Source organism: Lacerta agilis, chromosome 13 (assembly GCF_009819535.1).
Source record: "Lacerta agilis isolate rLacAgi1 chromosome 13, rLacAgi1.pri, whole genome shotgun sequence".
Lineage (NCBI taxonomy): Eukaryota > Metazoa > Chordata > Lepidosauria > Squamata > Lacertidae > Lacerta > Lacerta agilis.
This window is the reverse complement of record NC_046324.1, coordinates 8,915,134-8,941,136: the sequence shown is the minus strand read 5'-3', so window position 1 is coordinate 8,941,136 and position 26,003 is coordinate 8,915,134. Positions and strand designations below refer to the sequence as shown.

Here is a 26,003-nt window from a genome sequence, read left to right as displayed (position 1 = left end):
TACTTAGCACAAGGATAGAACACCAACCAGGCCCATGCATAGCTTGTTTGAGGCCTGGGGCAGGAGTCTAGCTAGAAGAAAGTTATAAACTCAACAACAAAAACAAAAACAGCTGGTCTCAGAGCAAGTGTACCTGGCTGCCCCACCTCTGCAAGGATCTGGCACCAACTGCACTGGGACAAGAAGGCTGATCGCCGAAGAATTGATGCTTTTGAATTATGGTGCTGGAGGAGACTCTTGAGAGTCCCATGGACTGCAAGAAGATCAAACCTATCCATTCTCAAGGAAATCGGCCCTGAGTTTTCACTAGAAGGACAGATCCTGAAGTTGAGGCTCCAGTACTTTGGCCACCTCATGAGAAGAGAAGACTCTCTGGAAAAGACCCTGATGTTGGGAAAGATGGAGGGCACAAGGAGAAGGGGGTGACAGAGGATGAGATGGCTGAACAGTGTTCTCGAAGCTACTAACATGAGTTTGGCCAAACTGCGGGAGGCAGTGAAGGATAGGCGTGCCTGGTGTGCTCTGGTCCATGGGGTTACGAAGAGTCGGACACGACTGAACGACTGAACAACAACAAGCACTGGGACAGCCTTAACACAGTTGCTCTAATGATTACTAAACACAGACAACAAAGCTAACACTTACTTGGAGCTGAAAGCACTTTCGTTTGACAAAGTATCAAGACTATGTGGTTAAGCATTCTCTTAGGCTCAGAGGGATACCACAGGAAATGAAAAAGACTGAATTCTACACTGGTTCATCATTGCTTGCAACTGTAGGTAAAATTCCAGCTAGCTTTTCGTAGCACTAAGACGGCAGAGAGTACAATGTCATGTTTAGTTAGTTATACAGACGCTGAGATGGTGCAACTTCTAGCTCAATGGATGAATACAAAACTGCTTAGGGGCAGCTCTCTTGTCTGAGGAGTTCAGGAACCACAATAATGTGTATTTACAATGTGGCTTTCTCCTGTACAAGTATACAGACTACAGTAGCTTGCAGTGGCCAGGATTGCAAAACAATGAAATGCAATATGTAATAATAACAGCAGCAATAGGAAAAGTTGAATATTAACCAAGAAAAGGTGCACAATCTTTCTTAGGGTAACTATGCACCCCCTCACCTCCAAGATCCAATATTTCAAACTAGTTTTATTTGCTTTTATTGTATAAGTGCTGTACACAAGATCTTGTAAAAAAAACAACGTTCACCCCCCCACAACCTAGTATTTACTGTACAGCCAAGCCTGTATTCACTCATTTCAGGCTGAGTTTACGTGCCGAGCTAGCACTGAATATCTACAATTGGCACAGAGCACTTTGGGGAGGGGGGAACCATGTCGTACCACAAACAAAAGCAGAATTTGTGAATTAAATAATCATTTTCTTTAACAACCACTGTGTTCTATCTACAGCCAGGCCTCTCGAAGACTGATACGACCACCGAAAGTCACACAGCAGCAACAAAAGAGGCTCCAAGTGTTGCGATAGCTCATGAAGGCAGAAGCCCATCACCTGAAACAAAAAGGAAAGCAAATCAGGAATCAAAGGGGAAAGATTAGTTCCCATCAGTGCCCAACTGCGTTCTGTAAAGCAGGGTTAGCCAATGTAGTGCCCTGCATATTGTTTTGCAACGCAACTCCCATAAGCCCCAGCCAGTGTAGCTAATGGTCAAGAGATTACAGAAGTTGTAGTCCAAAACACTGAGAGGGCACCACGTTGGCTATGCCTGCTGCAAGGCTTCAGCTATTCTGTGGCGTCCCCAGTGAAGAACTCTCTTCAATCTCCTTTTATCCAATTTTACCAAGTACAAGGAACCGTTCCACAATTATAATTGCAAAACATGATGCTTGCATAAGTTTCTGGCCACCCAGTCATTAGCCACTAGCCTGCCTCCCATTTTTATTTAGCAAAGTGGCTCATAATGGGTCCGCCATTTGCATGCGTAGAATTGTGAACCATACAAGGATGTTCAACAGGAAGCACTTGTGCAAGGGCTCTTATAGCTTTCCCCAGCCTGCTTTGGCCAGGGCTTGCTGCCATTCCACATCTCTCATTCTGCTACTTAGAAATCAAGGTTCTCAGCCAGGTAGAAAGCCCACCTAAAATAAATTAAAACGTGGAAGAGTTCTGCTGAGAACAGCATCGCTATCCTAAAATGTATGGCGCTCACAGCAGCATAGACTCCCAAAGTATTGCACATATCAATATATGCAATCTCTTGGCTGTGCCAGAAAGAGGCGAGAAGTAAACCCAAACAACAGTAAGGGTCCTTCAATGTAAGAGGGAAAGTGGTCAGTGGTAGAGCAGACTGTCCCAGGCATCTCCTGGTAGGTCTGGGAGAAACCATCATCTGAAACCCAAGAGCGCCTCTGGCAGTCAAGGTAGACAATACTGAGCTAATGGGGCCAAATGGTCTAACTTTCTACTGTGTACATGAACATGAAAATAAGCATTGGGAAAGCAGTGAGCTTTCTGATAGGGAAATGAACAATGAACTCATATTGCCCGTAATGGGACCTTCATTTCCAGGAGCGACAAGCCACCATAAACAGGGATCCACCATGAGAGGAGACCAAAAGCAAACAGCTAGAAAAGGACGTGTTCCTGTAGGAGAATTTTCTCTGCAATCGCCTGCTATGCTCCAATTTGCAGCTTTGCCTTACATCTGGGTTCTGCGATGTTATTTGTGTCAGCGGTGGTGACTGGTGCCCATTTGGACTGGCGGGGTGGAGAGGCAGGGAGACCAACAGTAGGTGAAGCCAGAGCCAATGAGACATGGGACCAGCTGGTTCTCGTTTGGCCTCCATCACTCTCCCTGCCGAATTAACAAATGGCAAAACAGAGTGAGGAGGCAAAACACGACAGGTAGGGCCACCCCACTGGGTGGTTTTAAGGAGACAGGCAGTCGTGGGACAGTACCCCATTCAACCTAATACAGCCTCCACTGTACAGGTGAAACTCAAAAAATTAGAATATCGTGGAAAAGTCCATTTATGTAAGCAATTGTTTTCATTAGCTATTGGAGTTTAATATATGAGATAGACGCATGACATGCAAAGTGAGATATGTCAAGCCTTTGTTTGTTATAATCGTGATGATTATGGTGTACAGCTGATGAGAACCCCAAAGTTGAAATTGTTAATTTGGGGTTCTCATCAGCTGTATGCCACAATCATAACAAATAAAGGCTTGACATAATCTCGCTTTGCATGTCCTGAGTCTATCTCATATATTAGTTTCACCTTTTAAGTTGACTTACTGAAAGAAATGAACCTTTCCACGATATTCTAATTTTTCGAGTTTCACCTGTATGTAAGAGTTCACTTGCTTCAATAATTAATAATAATAAGAAGAATTTATTTATACCCACCCATCTGGCTGGGTTTCTCCAGCCACTCTACATGACATGCTCTTCCCCCACTCCTCCAAGTACCTATCTACCTGCTCTTTGTCAGTGCCCAAAACTTACTCCATCTTGGCATCTAAGTGGTTTGCCATGTCTTTGTCTACATAGCGGCAGAAGAGAAAAAGGAGGTTGCTGGGGAGGTGAAATGGCTCTACCATCGATGCCTTGGGTACCTGAGACAGCTCCCTAGCAACAAGGAGCACTGTATCCACCCTAAGGGGAAGAAAAGGGAAGAGGGGGAAAAGGATGGAGATGAAATGTTAAGAGGCTTGGTGTCTGCAGACCCAAATTATTTGGGACTACCCTGCCCGACAGATGCCACCTCACCATTTTTCAAAGTCTCCGTTGCGGGGCTTCAGGGGCATTCCGGAGGACAGACATCTCTCCCCGTGACTCAGGAGAAGGTATAGAAGTGAGATGGCAAACTTGGAGAGACAAGGAGAGAAGATGGCACAGCAGGAAACGTTAGCAAGGGAACAGCAGCAATAGAACCCACCTCACTTAATGCCAACCTCGAGGTAAGGTGGCATAAAACCACACCGATACTGGCAAATACTAAGGTAATTTAAAAGTCTCCCCTCCCACCCAGTTTGTTGCTCTGCCACAAAATTGTGCCAGGATCCCCAGGTAAGTTTCAAAGCCCCGTCCCCAAACACACCTTGTTCCCAAACACCATAGCAAGCGATTGCTGGACAGACTCCGGCTGCAGTCTGGTTAGCTCCTGTAAGATGTCTATCATCTCACTGAAGGTCAACTGCTCAATGACATCACAGAGAGGACCGTAGAGAATGGGCAGAGACTACCAAGCCCACAGAACATGGAAGGAGTAAGTTGAGAGGATAAATGTTAAAATCAAGCTTGCTTGCCCTTTAAGAGTTAATAAACCTTATATATGGGATAGAGAACTCTAACGCCATAGGAAGTAGTGTTAAGAGTTATAGGTTTTTATTTCTATACACTGAGCCTGTTAAGAGAAATGAAGTTTCTACTCCCAGCACAGGATGGGTTTGATAAATTTAATCCAAACCCATACAACTTATCAAGCAAGGGTTACTGGATGCTCTCTGAAAAATTCTGCAGCCTGACTCTCGGCCTAACAGGATCCAAGCAACATTTTCAGTTCATTCAGTAAAGACACAGCCCATCTTACACATTTCAGATTCCACAAAGCTGTGCACGTATTTCAGTTTTCTGGCGGCTTGGGGCAAGGCTTCACTGCCCTGCTCAGGTCTGGTTATGCAAGAAAATCTGGTGCAAATTAAATTGTGCAAGCAATACAGTTTACAGACATCAGCTTCCCCCACAACCCAATTTAAATGTCTTATTTTAGTGCAAGCCGTTTTTGCACCCCAAAAGTCAATTTATAATGGGAGCCTCATAACAAGGTCATCGATGACGGTAAAGAGCCTTATACTTTGCAGATGGTTTTAAGGAAGAAGTGGAACACACAGGACGGATACCTCATCCATCATGTCCTTCTGAAGGAGAAACGGTAGGTGCTGGGTGATGCTCACAAGGACCTGCTTGGCCTGCTCCTGCGACAAGTGTGGCAACAGACGAGCCACCAGCCTCTTGCCTTTTCCCACAAGCAGGATCTGAAGGAATTCATCTTTGGCTTCCCTGGAAGAAAAGACCAGCTGGTCCACACACGTATCCCACTGCCAAAGCACCATGAGAGTCTAGAAAGGGGGAAAGGGGCCAAAAACATACCCAACACGCAAACATAGAGGCCCATGGCTATGTTCTACCTAGTGCTGTCTGGACTTCAGACATGGCCGTATAACAGAAAAGAACATCTCCTGGCTCTTCTGCTAGAGAGGGAGGACGGTGTGAACCCAAGGAATAGAAATTGTCAGCGGCCTGATAACCTAAGTAGGCAGCTGGCCTGATGGATAGAGGTGGGTCCACAGCCACGTGGCCACAACAGCCACCATCTTCTTCTTCATCCTAACACCCATCTCATGTACCATCACTGCCGCAAATATTCCCCCCGGACTCACTTTTCCGAGTTCTGCTCTTCGATTCTTAGGGCTTGATAGATATGTCCCAGCTCGTGCGCAAATTTCTCACAGAAGTGGAGGTGCTCCTCCTCTGGCGCTTGCTCCAGTTTCCGCTGACCATCTTCTATATCCAGCAGCTGCAGGTACATCTGTCTCAGGAGCACACCAACAAGATCCATAAAGCCACCGTCTTTGACAGGGCAGCTCTTTAGCCAACTAAATTTGCCGAGCATCTAGCTGTGCTCTCCTGGTGCTTGCTGTTTCCCCTGTTATCTCCCATCTGCCAATTTTTTTGGGGGGGAGGGAAGGCAGCAGATAGTATTTTCTTACCTAGAGTTCATGAGAACTGTAGAGAAATCCATGCCTCCATTTTCCACGGAGTCTCCTAAACTTGTTTAGGGTCAGCAGTGTCACAAAGCCACAAGTTCAGGAGCATGAACCAACTATTCTCCAAACAACAGTGGTCAAACCCTTCATTTGGTGATAGCATTAAGGATCACATGCTCAGGCACCACAGGCATGTACATGTACCCCCGGCGCCAAGGTTAGTTTTTACTTTTGCAATGTAAAATCATTTGGCAGGGTCACTATGGGTAAGGTAGCAGTTTTGTCCAGGAACCTGCAAACTGATGTGGCTGGATTACAACTCCCATCAATTAGGCAATTGCAATCTACTACAGTAGTACCTCGGGTTACAAACACATCGGGTTACAGACTCCGCTAACTGGGTTAAGAACTTTGCCCCAGGATGAGAATGGAAATCGCACAGCGGCAGTGGGAGGCCCCATTAGCTAAAGTGGTACCTCAGGTTAAGAATGGTGTCAGGTTAAGAACGGACCTCTGGAATGAATTAAGTTTGTAACTGTACTTGTGACTGGTTCACACCGTAGGGGCTTTTCTCAATTTCTACAATGACTATTTCATTAACACAGCCAAATCACTCAGTTCCGGAGGCATGTACAGAGTTCTAGCTGAATAGAGCTATTTGCCAACAACTCTGCAAGCGTTTCTATGCATCATCATCATCATCATCATCAGTAGTCATGACACAGCCTATGTTGGATATGACACACTAGGAATCTGCTCCACTGGAATGTCATGATCATGAGTTTCATATTGTCAAGCTCTTTGTTGTGGGGACAAAGGGGCAGGTGTGTGTGTGTGTGTGTGTGTGTGTGTGAGAGAGAGAGAGAGAGAGAGACTGGAGGAAGAAGAGTACACACTGCCTTGCTGAATAGAGAACACATGATTGATTGACGGAGTTTACTTATATGCTGCTTTTCCACAATGAGCTTTACCCAAAGCAGCTTGCAGCAAACATTCAAAACCATCAAAACATTGAAAATACAAACATACAAAATACAGAACATGTTAGTAAATTCAAATGACAAAAATAAGCAATTCAACAAATCAGAATATATCAATACAATTCTCGAACTTAATCCATTCCGGGAGTCCGTTCGACTCCCGAAACCATTCGAAAACCAAGGCGTGGCTTCTGATTGGCATCAGGAGCTACCTGCACTAAACTGGAAGCCGGAGAAGCCACGTCGGACATTCGGCTTCCAAAAAACATTCGCAAACTGGAACACTTACTTCCGGGTTTGCGGCGTTCAGGAGTTGTTGATTTGTTTGACAACTAAGCCGTTTGGGAACCAAGGTACCACTGTATTAACAAACAACCCCGCTCCCAATCAATGTTTAAGTACATAAATACAAAGCCAAGCAATAGTTAACCAACAATAATGCTTCTGGTACTGGCATTGCCACACTCCAAGGACACTGGCTTAAATAAAAATATAAACACAGAACTGCCTTCCCAAGGTATCTCAGTGACTCACCTTCTCAATTTCATATAGCACTTGCAGCCGTTGATTACCCACAGCCTTCAAAAGATGGGAAAAAGCAGGGGGGGGGGATAGGTGTTAGTTTTCAACAGCAGAGCAACCAGCACCAGCTTGGCATCCCTGGGTGCTATATTAACAGTTCAGGGGGCTTTGCAATACAGTTTCCAGTGGGGCCGTTTCCAGTACTTTACAGAATACAACAAGGTGGCCAGAATTCCACTGGTCAATTAGAGGTGGCATGAAAAACAGGAGGAAAAAGCCGATAGAATATACCATCCACCCGCCAGTTAACAACGTGCCTTATTTATTGGGGTGGGGAGGGGGACAACTATCCGCTATGGACCACTGACAGGTGAGCAGGGCCACCCAACCATAAGTCATCTTGTGTCACGTGTCAGGCGGTTCAAGCAGCAGCTGCAGAGCAGATTCTTCCTTTGCATCCCCAACTTGAATTCCTCGAACTTTCCCATGCCCAACATTCATGGGACTCCAAGGCCCAGGAAAAGCAGGCATGGTTAGCCCAAATGGCCTGGCAAGACAGCCTCCAAAGCCCATGGGTTGGAAGCTCCCACTGATGATACATATGCAAGAGACTTCATGTTCACATGCAGCAAATATGTGGAGTCGAGCCCCAGCTTCTGGCAAGCCAGAGGCAACAGGACGGGTGCATTACCTGTTCCAGTGGGATGTTGTGCACGGCATCGATAGCTCTGCGGGGACTGTAGCACGTAGACACTGCCACTTGGCCCAGGGAGCCTGGTATCCGCACCACTAAAAGGAGGAAACCATTGTCAGGAGGTGCCTAGCATCGCTAACATCTAGGGAGGAGCCTCCTTTTTGCAGAGCGCTTACCAGATTCGTATGCCTCCACTTTCTGGATATAGGGTGTCACTAGCTTGGGGACTTCAGTCTTGCACCCTCCAAGAAGCCCCTTTTCTGCCTGTTTGTGTTCCAGCTTGCGATAATATTCCTGCGGGGTGGGGAGGACAGGACAGCTCAGTACCAAAGGCAGTGGAAGCACACAGCACTTCTGCTGCTCCCCACTCACCCCAACTCCAGTATCCAAAACTGTCAAGATGGCAATTCTCCCCAAGCCATTCTCACAAGACAGTGATTAACGTACACCTTTTGAACTTTTTGGGACGCAGGTGGTGCTGTGGTCTAAACCACAGAGCCTAGGACTTGCCAACCAGAAGGTCAGCGGTTCAAATCCCTGCGATGGAGTGAGCTCCCGTTGCTCGGTCCCTGCTCCTGCCCATCTAGCAGTTGGAAAGCACGTCAAGTGCAAGTAGATAAATAGGTACCACTCCGGCGGGAAGGTAAACGGCGTTTCCGTGTGCTGCTCTGGTTCGCCAGAAGCGGCTTCGTCACGCTGGCCACGTGAGCCAGAAAAATTGTCTGCGGACAAACGCCGGCTCCCTCGGTATATAGAGCGAGATGAGCGGCACAACCCCAGAGTCGTCTCAAGTGCGGTCTAGGATGATGGACTTCCAAAGGCATTCTTGCTTAGGGGTGGGTGAACCTAACAGTGGCAGTTTCTCATTTTTTGCATCTTAAGTTCAGTTCTCCACATTCTGATATTCATCAGCATTATTATTATTATTAATTATTATTATTATTATTAATTGTCATTTATACCCCAACTTTTTCCCTAATGGGACTCAAGGTCTCTAAATAAAATAATCACTAAAAACATGGAAAAATAAAATTTAAAAAAACCAATAGAATTAAAATTAAATACATATATGAACTCTGTTTAAAACCTACAAATAATTACAATAAAAACAGCACAGCACCACCCTTTTCATTAAAAGCAGCCGGTTCCCCAAAGCCTATTGGAACAAGGAGGTCTTCACCTGTCCGTGGAAGGACAAGGCAGGAGCTCGTCTACCTTCTTCAGGGAGAGAATTCCAGCATTGTTGTGCTAATTTATCCCAATATACTCCCTTGTATGCAATTTTGTCCAATATACGTATTTTTCACAAAGCAGATTTTCCCCAATACAAAGCATTTCTGTATAATATTTCCAGTAATATCTGGATTTTTACTGCACGTTACACTGGCATATGTATCGCAAACATTACTTGGCTGGAATGGGAAAGCGTGAACAAAGGTTCGTATAGTTAAAGCTATGGTTTTCCCAGTAGCGATGTATGGAAGTGAGAGCTGGACCATAAAGAAGGTTGATCGCCGAATAACTGATGCTTTTGAATTATGGTGCTGGAGGAGACTCTTGAGTGTCCCATGGACTGCAAGAAGATCAAACCTATCCATGATGAGTGGCAGACAAAGATGGTGGAGTATGCAGAACTTGCAAAACTGACCGGCAGGGTCAGAAACCAGGACAATTCAAGGTTCCAAAGAGATTGGAGTAAATTTGTGGATTATTTAAGATTGAATCGAGGAAGTTTGAAAACACTAGTAGGGCTGGAATAAACCTTTGACAAAGGTCAATAGATTGAAGTGGTAAAAACTGCGCAACAGGATTGGACTAGAAAACCTGCTGACGAGAGGGAGGGGAGTCGCAGCTCGGCAGAGCATAGATTTAAATTTTTATGTTTGTAGATGTTTTATTTGATGTAATTTGAATTAATTGGAAAATAATAAAAATTATCTAAAAAAAACAAGATCAAACCTATCCATTCTGAAGGAAATCAGCCCTGAATGATCACTGGAAGGACAGATCCTGAAGCTGAGGCTCCAATACTTTGGCCACCTCATGAGAAGAGAAGACTCCCTAGAAAAGACCCTGATGTTGGGAAAGATGGAGGGCACAAGGAGAAGGGGACGACAGAGGACGAGATGGTTGGACAATGTTCTCGAAGCTACCAAGATGAGTCTGACCAAGCTGTGGGAGGCAGTGGAAGACAGGAGTGCCTGGCGTGCTCTGGTCCATGGGGTCACGAAGAGTCGGACACAACTAAACGACTAAACAACAACAACAACAACAACACTCACCTGGTAATAATAGTCATCCCTGTGAAGGTTGTCACTCTGAAGCTGCAACATTTGCACCTTTATCACCCAGTCTTTTTCTACCGGAGTCATGAGCACAGCATAGGGATCCACCTTTGGCGGCTGGCGCTTCATACGGGGAATTCTTTTAGAGAAGAAGAAATAGGCTTACAAAAAGACTTCTGCACTGGTCCATAATACCACCAACCCCTTGCTGCCGTCACATACAGTCGTACCTTGGAAGTCAAACGGAATCCGTTCCGGAAGTCCGTTTGACTTCCAAAACCAAAGCGCAGCTTCTGATTGGCTGCAGGAAGCTCCTGCAGCCAAGCAGAAGCCCTGTTGGACATTTGGCTACCAAAAATAGTTCGCAAACCAAAACACTCACTCCCAGGTTTGCGGCGTTTGAGAGCCAAAATGTTCGAGAACTAAGCTGTTTGAAAACCAAGGTACGACTGTATTCTTTCTTCTGAACTGCTTTTAAATATGGCTCTGTCGAGCCAGGACCGGAGGAGTAAGCAAACACGTAGCAGAGTTTCCAAAAAATAGACCAAAGGCAATTGTACTCATCCAGCAGAGCTTTACTGCTGCTGAAGGCAAATGAGCATGATGGTCACAAACCCAATACAATCAGGATTTGGCACAGTTCGTAAAAATTCAGTTGCAGCACTTACAATAAAACTTACAAACTTTATAATAAGACTTAAACCTTAACAGCATACGGAACAGAACAAAGAGAAAGAGAAAGTGAGAGCCCGGCTCCTCCTGGCCTTATTATTATAGTCTGCACGACCTTGACAGAAACATAACAGAACCAGTTTAAACCAGCTGTACTCCGCTTCCCAGAGAAATAAACAAAACATCAGAAACCTTCTTTCAGTTTCTCTCATACAGAAACAAACCTTTATAGAATCCTCCTGAACTAATCAGAACAGGAAAAATCTCTACATATCACATCAATACTTTCTGCACTAAGAAATGAAAACTGGAAAGCTCATCTAGGGTAACAGCACCGAACTTGAATACCTTCAATAATTCAGAATAGCAGCTTGTCTTAAGTTTACAGGTAGGTAGCCGTGCTGGTCTGCCATAGTCAAAACAAAATAAAATAAAAAATTCCTTCCAGTAGCACCTTAGAGACCAACCAAGTTTGTTTCAGTGTATCTGAAGAAGTGTGCATGCACATGAAAGCTCATACCAAGAACAAACTTAGTTGGTCTCTAAGGTGCTACTGGAAGGAATTTTTTTATTTTGTTTTGTTTTGAGCTCGTCTTAAGTTTTAGAAGTCTGAATGAAGTTGGTGCTTTCATTGTATTTTTTTCCAGTTTTAGTTATTTAATTCAATATTCCATACTGTACCAAAAAGTTTGAGGGGGGAGGGAGGAGAGGAGAAAAGAAAAACACTAAACGATCTCCAATGAGCAACTGCGTCAAAACATTGAAAATCTACCGGTATAACTAGCCCTCAGAAAATAGCCAACATTATCTACAGCAATCCACAAATCCATTTTAACACAAAAATATGATGTGTATTATGTTCCTTAAACTTCGTATAATAAGTTAATTTTGCCATTATAATAGGTACTGAGTCACCAAACGATCCCATGAGAGCCAGTGGGGTGCAGTGGTTAAGAGTGCTAGACCAGGACCTGGGAGAGCAGGGTTCAAATCAGCCATGAAGCTCACTGGGTGACCTTGGGCCAGTCATTGCCTCTTCATGTAACCTACCTCACAGGGTAGTTGGGAGGATAAAATGGAGATGGGGGAGAAGTGTGCATGCCACTTTGAGCTCCTTGGAGAAAAAAAAGGTTGTATATAAATGCAATACATACATAAAGATTGTAGCAATGTTCATATTAAGTTGTCTTCATTTGCCCTCACTTACCTCCTTTCTTGCCCTCGCTGTCTTTGGGTCAGGATCCGTTGATGCAGAGGGTGAAGTTGTGTCATGGCACTGGGGACACTGTAATGAAACAGAGGACAAAGGTGAGGTACCAGGATCCGTCTCCCATGCCTTTAGGACCTTTCCCCCCGCTTAATATATACATATTTGCAAAGCAACTTCCCCTAATATAGTGTGTTTGTTACTACTAACGTACTATTTTTCTGCAAACTTTATCCCAGTATACAGGTGAAACTTAAAAAATTAGAATATTGTGGAAAGGTTCATTTCTTTCAGTAATTCAACTTAAAAGGTGAAACTAATATATGAGCTAGACTCATGGCATGCAAAGCGAGATATGTCAAGCCTTTATTTGTTATAATTGTGATGATTATGGCGTACAGCTGATGAGAACCCCAAATTAACAATGTCAACTTTGGGGTTCTCAGCTGTACGCCATAATCATCACAATTATAACAAGCAAAGGCTTGACATATCTCGCTTTGCATGCCATGAGTCTAGCTCATATATTAAACTCCAGTAGCTAATGAAAACAATTGCTTACATAAATGGACTTTTCCACGATATTCTAATTTTTTGAGTTTCACCTGTACATTCTTCTGTGCACATTATTTGGCTGCAGAACTAGTTTGAAAAACTGAGAACTGCTATTTTGAAGATGGGCTGCATTTGGTTTTCATATTGTGGCAGAAAGTGCGACTTAAAGCAAGTCACCTTTAAATGGTAACTGAACTGATTTTCTCCTCACCCCAAATTGCAAGTACAGAATAAATATTTTGTCAGCAGCTTATCTTGCCCACAGTTCTCAAATATTCAACAGGTTAGTCTGTATGCCAAGTTCCCCATACTCTTTGGATTAAAAAGGTAAAGGTAAAGGACCCCTGACAGTTAAGTCCAGCCGCAGACGACTCTGGGGTTGCGGCACTCATCTCGCTTTACAGGCTGAGGGAGCCGGTGTTTGTCCGCAGACAGTTTTTCCGGGTCATGTGGCCAGCATGACTAAGCCGTTTCTGGAGCAGCGCATGGAAACGCCGTTTACCTTCCCGCCAGAGCAGTACCTATTTATCTACTTGCACTGGTGTGCTTTTGAACTGGTAGGTTGGCAGGAGCTGGGACCGAGCAACGGGAACTCACCCCGTCGCAGGGATTCGAACCGCCGACCTTCTGATCAGCAAGCCCGAGGGGCTCAGTGGTTTAGATCACAGCGCCACCCGCGTCCCTTGCCAAGTTCCCTACTCCAAAGTTAAGCCTCAATTACAGGCAACAACCCTGATCAAACTATTTGCTGGCTGTCCTCTTTCCCCCAAAATTCTATTTGAATTAACAGACGACAAACAGAGCCTGCAGATCATGACCAACACTCCAAAAGCCTTTTGTGCTACATGCCTGGCAATAGCAAGTGGCATGGAGTAGTCAAGGAGGAGGCTTCTGCCTGTGCCCTGGAGGGATGTGAGGGGCAGGTGGGGCTCAATCACCTGGGAAGGTAGCTCATCTAGAAGGAAAACTCTGATCCTAAACCTCTGCTGCCTTGCAGGGTATCTTCAGGAGAGAAAAAAAGCTAAGAAATAAACACCACACAAATTCAGAGTGGAGTCCCTAAGACAGTTGGATTGTGCCTTGTACGCTTCCTTTTGGCAACTCCTGCAGCCAAGCTGGTGCCAAACCTATTGCTCTGCTTTCCTTTGGACCCCATCAGCAAGCCCAAGAGGGGCGTCTTGCCATCTGGGGGGCCCAGGACCTCCATACCCACTTATCCAGGTTTGCGTCCCAGAGGTCACTTTGGGGCTGCTAACGCAGTGGTTTGACTTCACACCCAGAGCTGCACTCCATCATCTCTTGAGACACACGGATGCCAACTATCAATCAATCAATCAATCAGGTGTCATAGCAGGGATCCATGAGCATGCCACGAAGCTCTTGTGATTATAGTTCTCCAAGCTAGTCAAACAACCCCGCCACAACTCTAATCTCAAGTACTAAACCCGCAGATGGAGATGGACTCCTGAACGGGCTGCATCCTCTCAAACACAAGGTGATCTCACCCATGCTTTCTATACCTGAACTTCTGCTGGTTGCCAGATGTTGGACTGAAGAGTGGAGGATCAAGATTATGGGCCATAGCCCAGCTTGGGCTATTAACATTTGGAAAAAAGGGCCTACATGGAGTTGGAGACGCATAGGCAGATGTCTGGAGAGAAGAGGGAGGAAAGGAGATTTTATTTTTTTATTATTAAGTTTGATATTCCGTTTGATTGTGAAAAATGTCAAAGCAGTTGAACAAAAACAAAACAAAATAAAACTATTGGTAAAAAAAAAAACCTTTTAAAAACATTTTAAAATGTAAAACCAGCAACAAACTAAAAACAAATGTGTTAATATTCTACATATCAGGGTAGGCTTGCCTAAACAAAAGTGTTTTTAGCAGGAGCTGGAAAAAAGTACAGTGAAGGTGCCAAGCTGATGTCAATAGGCAGGGAGTTCCAAAGTTTGGATGCTGTCGCACTTAAAGATCTTTCTCTTAAAGATGCAGAACAAATATTATGTGGCTCCTGTTAACAGTGCTCATGAAGCAACTCCTGGTGGTTTCAGATAAGCAACTATAACTGGAGATTGAGAAAATGCAGATGCCCGGCCACATCTAACCACTTGGGGGCATTCTAGTCCTCTGACAATTCTCTCTACTTTGCATCTCAATAGCAGCTCAGATAGTGGAAGAGGGAGTCCTGCAAGCAAATACCGTATATACGCGAGTATAAGTCGACCCAAATATAAGCCGAGGCACCTAATTTCCCTACAAAAATGTGGGAAAGCTTATTGACTCAAGTATAAGCCGGTTCACCTTTGCCACTGTGGTAGAGGAGGAACGGGCAGCCCAAAGCAGCCCTTTGGGCTGCTCCTTCCTCTTCCTCCTTTGCTGCTGTGGAGCTCACCCCGTCACAGGGTTTCGAACCGCCATTCTTCTGATCGGCAAGCCCTAGGGCTCTGTGGTTTAACCCACAGCGCAATGTTCCCTTGTGTTATACAGAGAAGGCTGGGATCCTGTCCTGTTTAAGCAGGAGCCAGGGAAAGTGAGCACCTGTGGGGTTTTAATACTTCCTTAACTGATAGGCTTTCTGCCTTCTGGGGTCTAAAGTTTGCATTTATGTGAGCAGTTCAGGAATGGAACAAGCTGCCTGGGGAGAGTAAAGAACCACCGTTCTTGTACACTTCTTAAGGAATGGTTGACTTGAGTATAAGCCGAGGGCAGCTTTTAAAGCACAAAAAGTGTGCTGAAAAACTAGGCTTATACTCAAGTATATATGGTAACTTGCTCTTACTTGGAGACCAAAAAAAGGCATACATTGCCTGGATATCTAAGGTTTAGCTTGATACTTTACAGTTAAATATCTATATATTCTTAACCAGTGCTTAAAAAAAAAAAAAGTTTAGGGATACTCCCATTTTGACTCAAGAAAATAACCATTTTATAGTTCAGATCGGGGAAAATAAATACAGTAAATGGACAAAAGTACAAAGATTCACAAAATATTTAGGTTACAGGTGGGTAGCCGTGTTGGTCTGCCATAGTCAAAACAAAATAAAAAATTCTTTCCAGTAGCACCTTTAGAGACCAACTAAGTTTGTTCTTGGTATGAGCTTTCGTACCAAGCTCATACCAAGAACAAACTTAGTTGGTCTCCAAGGTGCTACTGGAAAGAATTTTTTATTTTGTTTAAAATATTTAGGGGTATGCGTACCCCCCAGGGGGGGGAGCACTGTTCTTAACAACTTGGCTGCCACTTTGCATATGTTCAGTTTCCTGTGACCAGGACACACAGGAAACAAGTTGTGAATTCTGACTTTTCAAAACCTACGCTTGAACTGTTAAATCCCGTTCAGGAGAAATTCCTTCCTATACACAGTAGAGCATTAGCGACCGACCCTCTCCTGATCAGCTTTCTGTAACCCTTCCTTTTACAACCCTTGAGAACTTGTCTCGCCCTCTGCCATCAATAAACCATTCTCTGTAGTAGTAGTAATAATAATAATGATGATAATAAAAGTGGGGACTCCCATATCTCAGTGAATGTAAAGTGTCTCCCTGTTGGCGAGAGATAGCACAGGGCTGCTCCGAATGCCAAGAATTCTTTGCCAATTACTTTGAAACCTCTTGATACTGTTTGAGACAAATGTTTGGAGCCAGGCAGCATTCGGTCAAAGAAACCTGTACTTCGCTCTCTCAGGTGAAAACAAGTGGGACCTGGAACAAAATGTTTGTCCTGTGGGATACTCCTGCATCATGGAGGCAGAGCACCATGGCCAGCTCCAGGATACTCCATTCCATCCTCCCCCTGGCCAACATTCCACTGTCACTGGGCATGCTCAGTCTTCACTGCCACATTTTGAGTTTTCCCCAACCCCAGGGGTTTTTTTCTAAATATTTCTTTCTGCAAACCTTGGGATCCCCTGCAAAGTCCACCAACACTGCCCTTCTTATGGGTGGGTAGTGATGTTTCAGTTACATCTGGGCCTGCACTCAGAAGTGAGATTTCTATTAGTATTATATACTAACTGCAATCTTGTGCCCTGGGTTGTGTAAAAGGAAACAAAAGTCACGGCACATCTAAACTTAAAAGAGGAATGCAGGTGAAAACGGAGCTAAGGGACACATTTTTATCAATTTCACAAAATTCATATGCCACTGGACTGTCGTAGAACTCTAAAGCCATTTACAGGGAATTTTTTTTTTTAAAAGAGCAGTTAAACACATGACTAAAATAGTAATATAGATTAAAACATATCAACATCTATGCATCTGGATAGGTTTGCTTAAACAAAGAGTTGTAAACAGGTGCCAATAAGCCGGGAGTTTCAAAGTGTAGGTGCTGTCACACTGAAATATCCCTTTTCTTTTTTTTACAATTGTGGAACAATTAATATATGTCACCTATAACAGTGAAAGTATTGTAGATCAAAGGCAACAAGTGAGCACATGTTGTCTAAGGTAACCCCCACAAGTAAACTGGTCCCAAGCCAGTCAAGGCTTTCTTTATCAATAGTAATACCTTGAATTTGACCTGGTAACAACTTGGCAACCAAAACAGGTGACAACACATGACATTACCTGATTAAGGCCAAGTACACGCCGTGTTCTGCGGGGTGGAGTGAACAGGTAAGGCGATCTCATAGAGCCAGACATCGTGGGAGATTGCTGTTAGACAGGACAGTATCAAAGACAATTTTTAAAATAATAATAATTATTAATTATTATTATTATTATTATATTCATCTGACTGGGTTGCCTCAGCCACTCTGGGCAGCTTCCAACAAATTATAACCTCAAACACAGTAAACCATCAAACATTAAAAACTTCCCTATACAGGGCTGCTTTCAGATCTCTTCTAAATGTCTGATAGCTGTTTCTTTCCTTGGCATCTGACTTGAGGTTGTTCCACAGGGTGGGCATATCCACACCAGCTCAGGTATCCTCAGGCATTAGGTGCATGTTCTGCATACTGTACAGAACTGTTACTCCAGACTAGTAAACCCAGACAAACCCAGACAACTGCTTTGCCGTTCTAACATAAGCAATTTGAAAATTAGTTCTGCGTAGTAGTAGCAAGATCGAGGGTTTGAGGATCGCGGGGGGAGGAGGGGGCGGACGTGAGACAGGTCCAGGTGATGAAGCCAGTTTACCTGCCGCATGAAGCGCTGAGAAGAGGGCTTGAAGGTTCTCCCACGGAAGCCTGAACGCTCCAGGCAAGATGTGTCTAGATAGCTTCTCTGTGCCGGTGAGGCCAAAAGATCTAGGTTGACCCGGGACATAGAAGCCCTGTCCAGCGCCTGAGGCATAAGAGGCAACAGTAATATTTAATAGGTTAGGGATGGGATAAATCCACCAATTTTGGTTTCTCATTTTTTCCTGTCTTAAGGTCTCCACTTCCCACAGCAGTTCACGATTTGCTTGTTAGAAAGTCTTCATGAAAATTCATCAGCGCTTTCATGCAAGTTTCTAATATACCCGGTACATTTTCATGCCCTTACAAAGCAACTTTCCTAATTATAAATCAATTTTCACAGGTTAGTTTCACTCATGTATGCATTTTTATGCACACTAGTGTCTGATGTTTTATCACATTTTTAACATTCTGTTGGGAGTCCGCCCAGAGTGGCAGGGGAAACCTAGCCAGATGGGCGGGGTATAAATAGATTATATTATTATTAATTTATTATTATTACTACTACTACTACTACTACTACCCTAGCAAATACAGTTTTGTACACATTACCTGGTTAGATAATTAAATTTCAATGGATGATTGTGCTTTGCTCATGTATTGTTACAGAAGAAACATATTTGGTAGGTTCACCTTTAAATCCAAAATTAATCCCCCATGGATATTGTGGTGAAGCGCATTGCACCGTCTTGGTCGCCAGAGAAATTTCTATTTTTGATGAATTTCTGGTTTGCTCTCAGTTCATGGTCTGAAGCGACTCCCAACTCAGATTTTAAGTGGCAATGGTACATGGAAGCAGATATTAGCCTAAAGTGTTTGGGGGACAGGAGTGTTGGGGGGACTGATCATTTGTTTCACAGAAAACTGCTTGAGTGAGTAAGCTTCTGTTAACTGGAAGTGGAGAATGTTCCAGAAACCTACCAGAGAAGCCTAATTGCTTACACAGGTGTGAGATATGGAGCAGGAGTTTATTGGTTTCAAGAACCTGTAGCATTAGAAAGGCTGATCTTTAGTTTCTCTTTCTTTTTAAAATTTATTTTTATTAAATATTTTATTGGTTTACAGAAGTACATGCCTTGTCTCTTTTTTCAGGTTGTACAATCTTTCTTGCATATCACTGGCATTTGTTGTGAGACGTTAGCATTGAGTGCACCCAAGGATCAAATATGAATAGAGGCAAGATGCCATTGGATACAGACTTGACCCTAGGCTGCCTCTGTGGTAAAGACAGCGCAAGCGTTATCATTTCTTTTGCTGGGCAGAAAAAGCGGTGTAGAATGAGCCTTACCTCCAACATAGACAGCGACTGGACTCTTCTCTGGGTAGAATTCCACATGGCAGGTTTTGAAGCTGTCTGAAAGGGATCAGACTGCAGGGGTCAGCAACCATTTTCAGCCATGGGTCGGTCCACCACCCCTCAGACCATGTGGTGGGCCGGATTATATTTTGAGAAAAAAATATGAACGAATTCCTATGCCCCACAAATAACCCAGAGGTGCATTTTAAATAAAAGCACACATTCTACTCATGTAAAAACACGCTGATTCCCGGACCGTCCACGGGCCGGACTGAGGAGATTGGGCTGCATCCGGCCCCTGGGCCTTAGGTTGCCTACCCCTGGATCAGAGAGGTTCGTTCAATGAAATTAAGCAAAACGAGAAAGGAAAAAAGCAAGCAAGCAAGCAATTACGATTAATCATAATGGTTGAGTAATTCAAACCCAATTTCAGCACATTGAAAGGACTGCAATAGGCTGTTAAGCATGACATGCAGTTGAAGCCAGCTGGGCTGCTAAAACTAGAGGGACAACCAACTGTGTTCTATCAGATTACGCCAGTGACCGAGCTTGGATCTAAAGACTCAGGCAGTTTTTAAGGTACCCTGGACCCAGGATGCTCAGGGATTTGTGTATTAGTATGAGAACCGTGAACCCAACGCAATAAAATACAGATGTTTTAGCAGAGGTGCCACATGCTGTCACTTGTCTGCACCCACCAGCAGTCTAGCTGCTGCACTTTATATTGCTTGGAGTTTCCAGATCAGGCCCACAAGAGAGCACACTCCAGTCTTGAGGTTAAAAGTGCATGGACTACAGTGGCCAGACTATCCCAATATGGCTGCAGCTGATGTATCAGAAAACACCGATAAAATGAATGTAGAAGAAACTGTATCTTAAAGGGGGGGGGGTGAGGAAAGAAAGCAGTCTTACCAAGAAATCAGTAGGATAATCTGAGAGATTGTTGGCAACTCTGCTGTCTAGGACAGCAGAATCTTCTCTCTGCAAAGGAAAACCGAAAACAAAAAAAAATGAGCCTAAGTAAATTCCTACATCACAAAAGTCACAATGATAGAATCGGCTCCATATTGCTGGCCTCAAGTTATCCAGCTTTCTCAAAGTACAAGACACCCAAAGGGCAATTTATATTTTACACAGATCATTAATCAGCAGCCCCAGCCGACACCTACTCTCAAAACACCTTAAACAGACGCCACATGCTCTCCCTATCCATACTGGGGACCCCAAGTCAAAGGATCCAACTCTTTTACCAAACCTAGTGCCCGTTCGGTTGCAAAAGCCAAATGAAGAGAAGAGACTGGCAAGACTGTAAGAGAAGTCTTGCGTGGCACACCTTAAGTCTATCTTACCTCCAATGTACGTTGGCCACGCACAGCTCTCATAACTGCAGGGTCTCCCAGGTTGTTTGGCTCTCCAGCTTCCTTGCTTTTATGATCCTCCTCCCATGCAGATTCCTCATCTTGGTCAGCCATTGCCACTTCCTCCTCTTCCTCCTCTTCTTCAGCATCACCATCATCGTAAGCATGTTGTGGCTCCGTGGGAAGGCTTTCATTCTCTGCCGCATCTTCTAGCATGGGTTCCGCCTCCGTAGCTTCAGATTTCTCTTCCCCAATAGTCACCATCACCTCCTCAAATCCACCCACGTGAGCTTGCTCTGCATCTGTCTCCAGGACTTTCCCTCCAGCCTGCTCCAGGTAAGCTTTAGAAGTGAGGGGGACAGATCAGCAACAGAAGGAGGGATCTTAGGAAGAGGGCAGCAACACTTTACCTGCCACAGCGAATCAACTACAATGCAGGAAGCAAGCCCTTAGACAGCCAAAAAAACTCCCACACTGTAGAAGAGACACACCACCGCCATTGTCAATCTTGGTAGATTCTTTTGGAATTTTGTTTTGGCTGTGATCACACCAGACATTGAAAGGACATTCAAAGCATATTCCCCGCCCAAAGAATAGCAGGAACTGTAGTTTGCTAAAGGTGATAGGAATGTTACCTCTGCGAGCAATGGACTAGTTCTCAGGATTTGGGGTTGCACTAAAATGCAGCCTTTTATTTAAGTGAAATGCCTTCAACGCTTTCTTGAATTGCACTGAGGGGATTTTGAGTTTTAAAAATCAGAAAATATTGCTTTGCTTTTGTCGGAATATACTATTATTTCCAGAACAGTTTAAATGTTTTCTTACCTGTTGAAGTGAACGTCAAGTTAACGTAAAGATCAATTTCTTCCTCTTCAGCCGTCTTGTCACCCAAAGGTTCTTCTTCCATCATAAAGTAATCCTCCAGGATCTGGTTGGAGATGGAGAAACAATAAGGGAACTCATCCTGCTGTCAACTCCCTTGTGGGAGAAATTAATGGACAGTATCGAAACCTCTTCCAAAACTAAGTACACAGAACCAAAGCCAACGGCGCCGGTTCCTGCAATCACAGTAAATTATGAACCATGAATGCAAGAATGGCTCCAACATCATCCGCTCCTATCAGAACCAACAAACCGCAATCCCTGGCTTAGTGTTAGAACAGAATCAGGGTTCGTTTCACTCCAAACAAACTGATTGGTAAGCCAAGAAGAAACCCTGGCTCCACATCACAGTTTGGAACTGAAACATTTTCCAATTCATACAAAAACACAACATTAAACTAGATTTTTTTTTTCTTGCCTCTGTTCACACTGGGGTGGAAAATGAGCCATCTACCTGTATGCATTCATGGTAAATCATTATCTATGGTTTACAGGCGTCAGCAACCTTTTTCAGCTGTGGGCCGGTCCACCGTCCCTCAGACCATGCGGTGGGCCAGACTATATTTTGAAGAAAAAAATGAACGAACTCCTATGCCCCACAAATAACCCAGAGATGAATTTTAAATAAAAGCACACATTCTACTCATGTAAAAACACCAGGCAGGCCCCACAAATAACCCAGAGATGCATTTTAAATAAAAGGACACATTCTACTAAAGTAAAAACATGCTGATTCCCGGACTATCCACGGGCCGGATTGATGTGATTGGGCTGCATCCGGCCCACGGGCCTCAGGTTGCCTACCCCTGGTTTACTGTGATGTGAACACAGCAAGTATATTGGGTTTCTAACCCACCCATATTTAGACTCAGATGTCTGGCCTCCCCTTGGCAACAGGTCACCTGTTAAATTTCCCTCAGTGACTTGAGGCTTGAGACTTATTAATCTCAAGGACGACGATGTGCCCTGCTCCAAGATATTGGGGAAACAGAAGCTTCACAATTACTGTATTGGTCAAATGCCCAGGAAAATCCAGCAGTGCCAATTCCCCCTTAAAATAGCTACAAAACACCAATTTGCGACCTTGCCAAAAATATGGCAATCCTAGTTCTGTGTACACTAGTTCCTCTCAAACATCTTTTCACAATAACCAATGTAACATCTTCTATGACCCACCACCACCCAGCCAGAAATTTATTTCTCGCTATTTAAACCTTCTTGGTGACTTTTTATATTGTAGACCACCTTGTGATCATCGGGATGAAGAATGCTATAGAAATTTGATTTATTAATTAAACACACACACCCCTGACCATTTCCTACACAGCCATGGGTCATTTCCAAAGGTGATCAGTCCAAGAAAACCCTACCCTTGTTCCCTTCTGTTTATAGGCATGTTACCTGCCAAAGTTCTTTTGAATGTTTTAAAGGACCTGTTTTTTAACTGAGAACTTGGGTTTCATGTTGTATTTTTGTAAACTGCTCCGGTTTTCTTACCATCAAGCAACATGCAAATCTTGTTAATTATATAAGTGAAAGCTACAAGAATGTACAGCCACTATCAAGAACACCTGCGGAACTCTACCTGACTTGCTTCTGAGTAGACTTGCATTGTTAAAAGCTGGCAGATTTGACTGCGGCAGGAAGGCTTATACCCCAGTACGCCTGCAGGGATTTTAAGGAACACAGCCCCCGCCCCCAGGGTTTCAGGCAGTGTTGTTTTCCCTAAAAAAATGTTTAGGGGTACTCTCATTTTCCTGCTCATATTGAAATACTGCCCCTCAATGATGCCAAACTTAGATTCACAAAAGGTTTAGGGGTATGGGTCCCCCTGCATCCCCCCCCCGCCAGAAAAAAGCACTGGTTTCAGGTAATAATCACGCTGCATGGTGGTAATGGTGGTGAGAGCATTCACTCTGACACTTTCACAAAGCTGGAGTCGGGTGAAAGTGTGAAATAAAAACAAAGAGCATGCGGGGGAGCCCTAGAGAGACGTGACTGCGCAGGTGACTCCCCCACCCCTGCAACAGCTCACTGCGATTTGCAGCTCCAGCTTTACTCTTTACTCTTGCCGCAAACCCCACCTCCGTGTTCAAGCGAGGCTCATGCCGACGTACGCGTGTACAACGCGTGTAAACCCCACTGAACTCATCCCGCCCCGCCCCCCCAAAAAAACTCGTTAAAACAAGCGAGCTTAAACCGCCCGGTGCTTTTCGCCTTCCGCTGCCCCGAAATAACAACAATAATAATAAGCATCGAGGCGAAGCACGCGTGTCGCCCGGGCTTCCCGAGAGAGGAAGGGAGAAGGGAGGGCAGAGCCTCTCGTGGAACGTCCGAAAGCGGCTCCTGCAGGGACTCTCTCTCTCCGGCTCCCAAGGAGCTGCAAACACAGAAAGCAAGGAGGAGCTGGAGCTCCACCCCACCAAGAGGGAGGGCAGAGTCTTCCGCGTCTGGTCCCACCCGTCGAGGCTGGGCGGAGCAGCGGGTTGTGCTGCCAACAGAGGCCGGAGATCCCTCCGGCGCCAATCGCTTACCAGATCCTGCGCGGCCCCGGCCGCCGCCGCTTCCCCTCCCTCCGCCATCGGGGACGCGCGTTTTCCTCGACGGCGTCTCCTATTCCTGCCTCTTTTTGAAGAGGCCTTGTTAAGGGAGGGGCAGCAGCTGCTGGGCTTCATTTAAAAATATACCGCTATTGCGGCCGTTTGCGAGGCTCGCCTCTTGGTACCATCGCTTATGTATCTTTAGGCGCCGGGCGAAATCTCCCCACTCTTGTCGTTTATTGCATTTGTACCTTGCCGTTCACAACATAAAAATGCAAAAACGAAAAGCCCATGTACATAATAAAAGAGCCAAACCAACCCTTCGTTCAGCTGGTTGGAGCGTTGGTGATGATAAGGTCCAGGTTGCAGGTTCGATCCCCAGATTTCCTGCATTGCAGGGGGTTGGACTAAATGATCCTCAGGGTGTCCCTTGCAACTCTACGATTAGATGATTCTGTAGGGCATCTTGTGCCAGAAGAAGAGTTTCAAACGCCAAATGTCAAACGCCATCAGATGTCAAGGAAATAAACAACTATCTGACTTTTAGAAACAGGTAGGTAGCCCTGTTGGTCTGCCGCGGTCAAAACAAAAATTTAAAAACCCTTCCAGTAGCAGCTTAAAGGTAAAGGTACCCCTGACCATTAGGTCCAGTCATGGGCAACTCGGAGGTTGCAGCGCTCATCTTGCTCTATAGGCCGAGGGATCCGTCGTTTGTCTGCAGACAGCTTCCAGGTCATGTGGCCAGCATGACTAAGCCGCTTCTGGCGAACCAGAGCAGCGCACAGAAACACAATTTACCTTCCCGTCAGAGCGGTACCTATTTATCTACTTGCACTTGACGTGCTTTCAAACTACTAGGTGGGCAGGAGCTGGGACCGAGCAATGGGAGCTCACCCCGTCGCAGGGATTCGAATCGCCAACCAATCGGCAAGCCCTAGGCTCTTAGACCACAGCGCCACTCGCTAAGTTTGTTATTGGTATGAGCTTTTGTGTGCATGCACACTTCTTCAGATACCTTCTTCAGATACCTGGCATGCACACGAAAGCTCATACCAATAACAAACTTAGTTGGTCTCTAAGGTGCTACTGGAAGGATTTTTTAATTTTGTTTTTACTTTTTTAGAAGACACCTGAAGGCAGTCTAGTTTAGGGAAGTTTTTAAAGTTTGATGTTTTATTTAGTTTTTAATATTCTGTTGGGAGCCACCCAGAGTGGCTGGGGAAACCCAGCCAGATGGGCGGGGTATAAATATTATTAATATTTATTTATATGTTTTATTATTAATGTAGTAAGTTGTCCTCGAGGAAGTCGCCCCAGCTCCTTGGAACATTTTGGCTGCCCTGCTTAGAAACTTTCCCAGGCTTTTGTGGTGCTGCACGCAGAATTGCACTCTGTATTTAAAACACAGTCACAACACAGATTCGCCTAATGGCATTATATTGGCCGCTGTTTTTTCAATTCCTTATGATCCCTATGGAATTTTCATTTTTCACACTTGCTGGGCACTGGCTCGACCCCTTCCCTGAACTATCCACTACATATACATATACACTACATATACATATTTTGTATGTATATTTTAAATCTGTTGGTTTTATCTGTATTTGGTAATTTTATTTTTACAGTTTTGAATGTCTGGTTTCATTGCTATTTTAATGAATATTTCATGCTATTGTATGTAAACCACTTTTTAATTATTATTGTGGTATATAAATCTCGCCACCTGCCATTTTTGCAACTTCTGTATTCCCTTCCCCCCCGGCTGCATTGCACCCACCTTAGGTGGCACAAGAAGAGCCTGCTGGATCAGGCCAGTGGGCTCATCTAGTCCAGCATCCTGTCCTCACTGGTATTCAGAAGCAATACTGCCTCTAACCATCTTGTGGGAGTGAGTTCCACGGTTTAACAATGCATTCCGTGAATAAGAAATTTCTTTTCTCTTTCCTGAATCTTCCAACATTGAGCTTCATTGGATGTTCATGAGTTCATCTACATCTATTTTATCCATGCCACGCACACAGTAATTTTATAGATTTCTATCATGTCACCTTGCTGACAAAGGTCCGTATCGTTAAAGCTATGGTTTTCCCAGTAG

At 44.5% G+C, this 26,003-nt stretch overlaps 1 protein-coding gene across 4 annotated transcripts; it reads right to left on the bottom strand.

The window, feature by feature from the left end:
* Window positions 1-1,051: 1,051 nt before the first annotated feature.
* PATL2 (PAT1 homolog 2) lies at window positions 1,052-24,040 on the bottom strand. 4 transcript variants are annotated; one of them, XM_033167817.1, is made up of 19 exons: window positions 23,903-24,040; window positions 21,312-21,414; window positions 20,478-20,827; window positions 20,041-20,109; window positions 19,120-19,200; window positions 17,791-17,937; window positions 17,218-17,304; window positions 14,171-14,301; window positions 12,096-12,173; window positions 10,214-10,355; window positions 8,108-8,225; window positions 7,929-8,026; window positions 7,250-7,294; window positions 5,409-5,557; window positions 4,869-5,028; window positions 4,067-4,207; window positions 3,736-3,833; window positions 3,472-3,621; window positions 1,052-1,514 (listed from the first exon to the last, which is right to left on the bottom strand). In XM_033167817.1, the coding sequence occupies exons 1-19, from the start codon at window positions 23,948-23,950 to the stop codon at window positions 1,511-1,513; spliced, it is 2,199 nt and encodes a 732-aa protein (XP_033023708.1). In that variant the 5' UTR covers window positions 23,951-24,040; the 3' UTR covers window positions 1,052-1,510. The 4 variants fall into 4 exon arrangements, with proteins under 4 accessions (XP_033023708.1, XP_033023710.1, XP_033023712.1 ...); XM_033167819.1 differs by having other exon boundaries at window positions 19,120-19,185; XM_033167821.1 differs by lacking the exon at window positions 23,903-24,040 and adding an exon at window positions 22,682-22,722 and having other exon boundaries at window positions 1,053-1,514.
* Window positions 24,041-26,003: the final 1,963 nt, after the last annotated feature.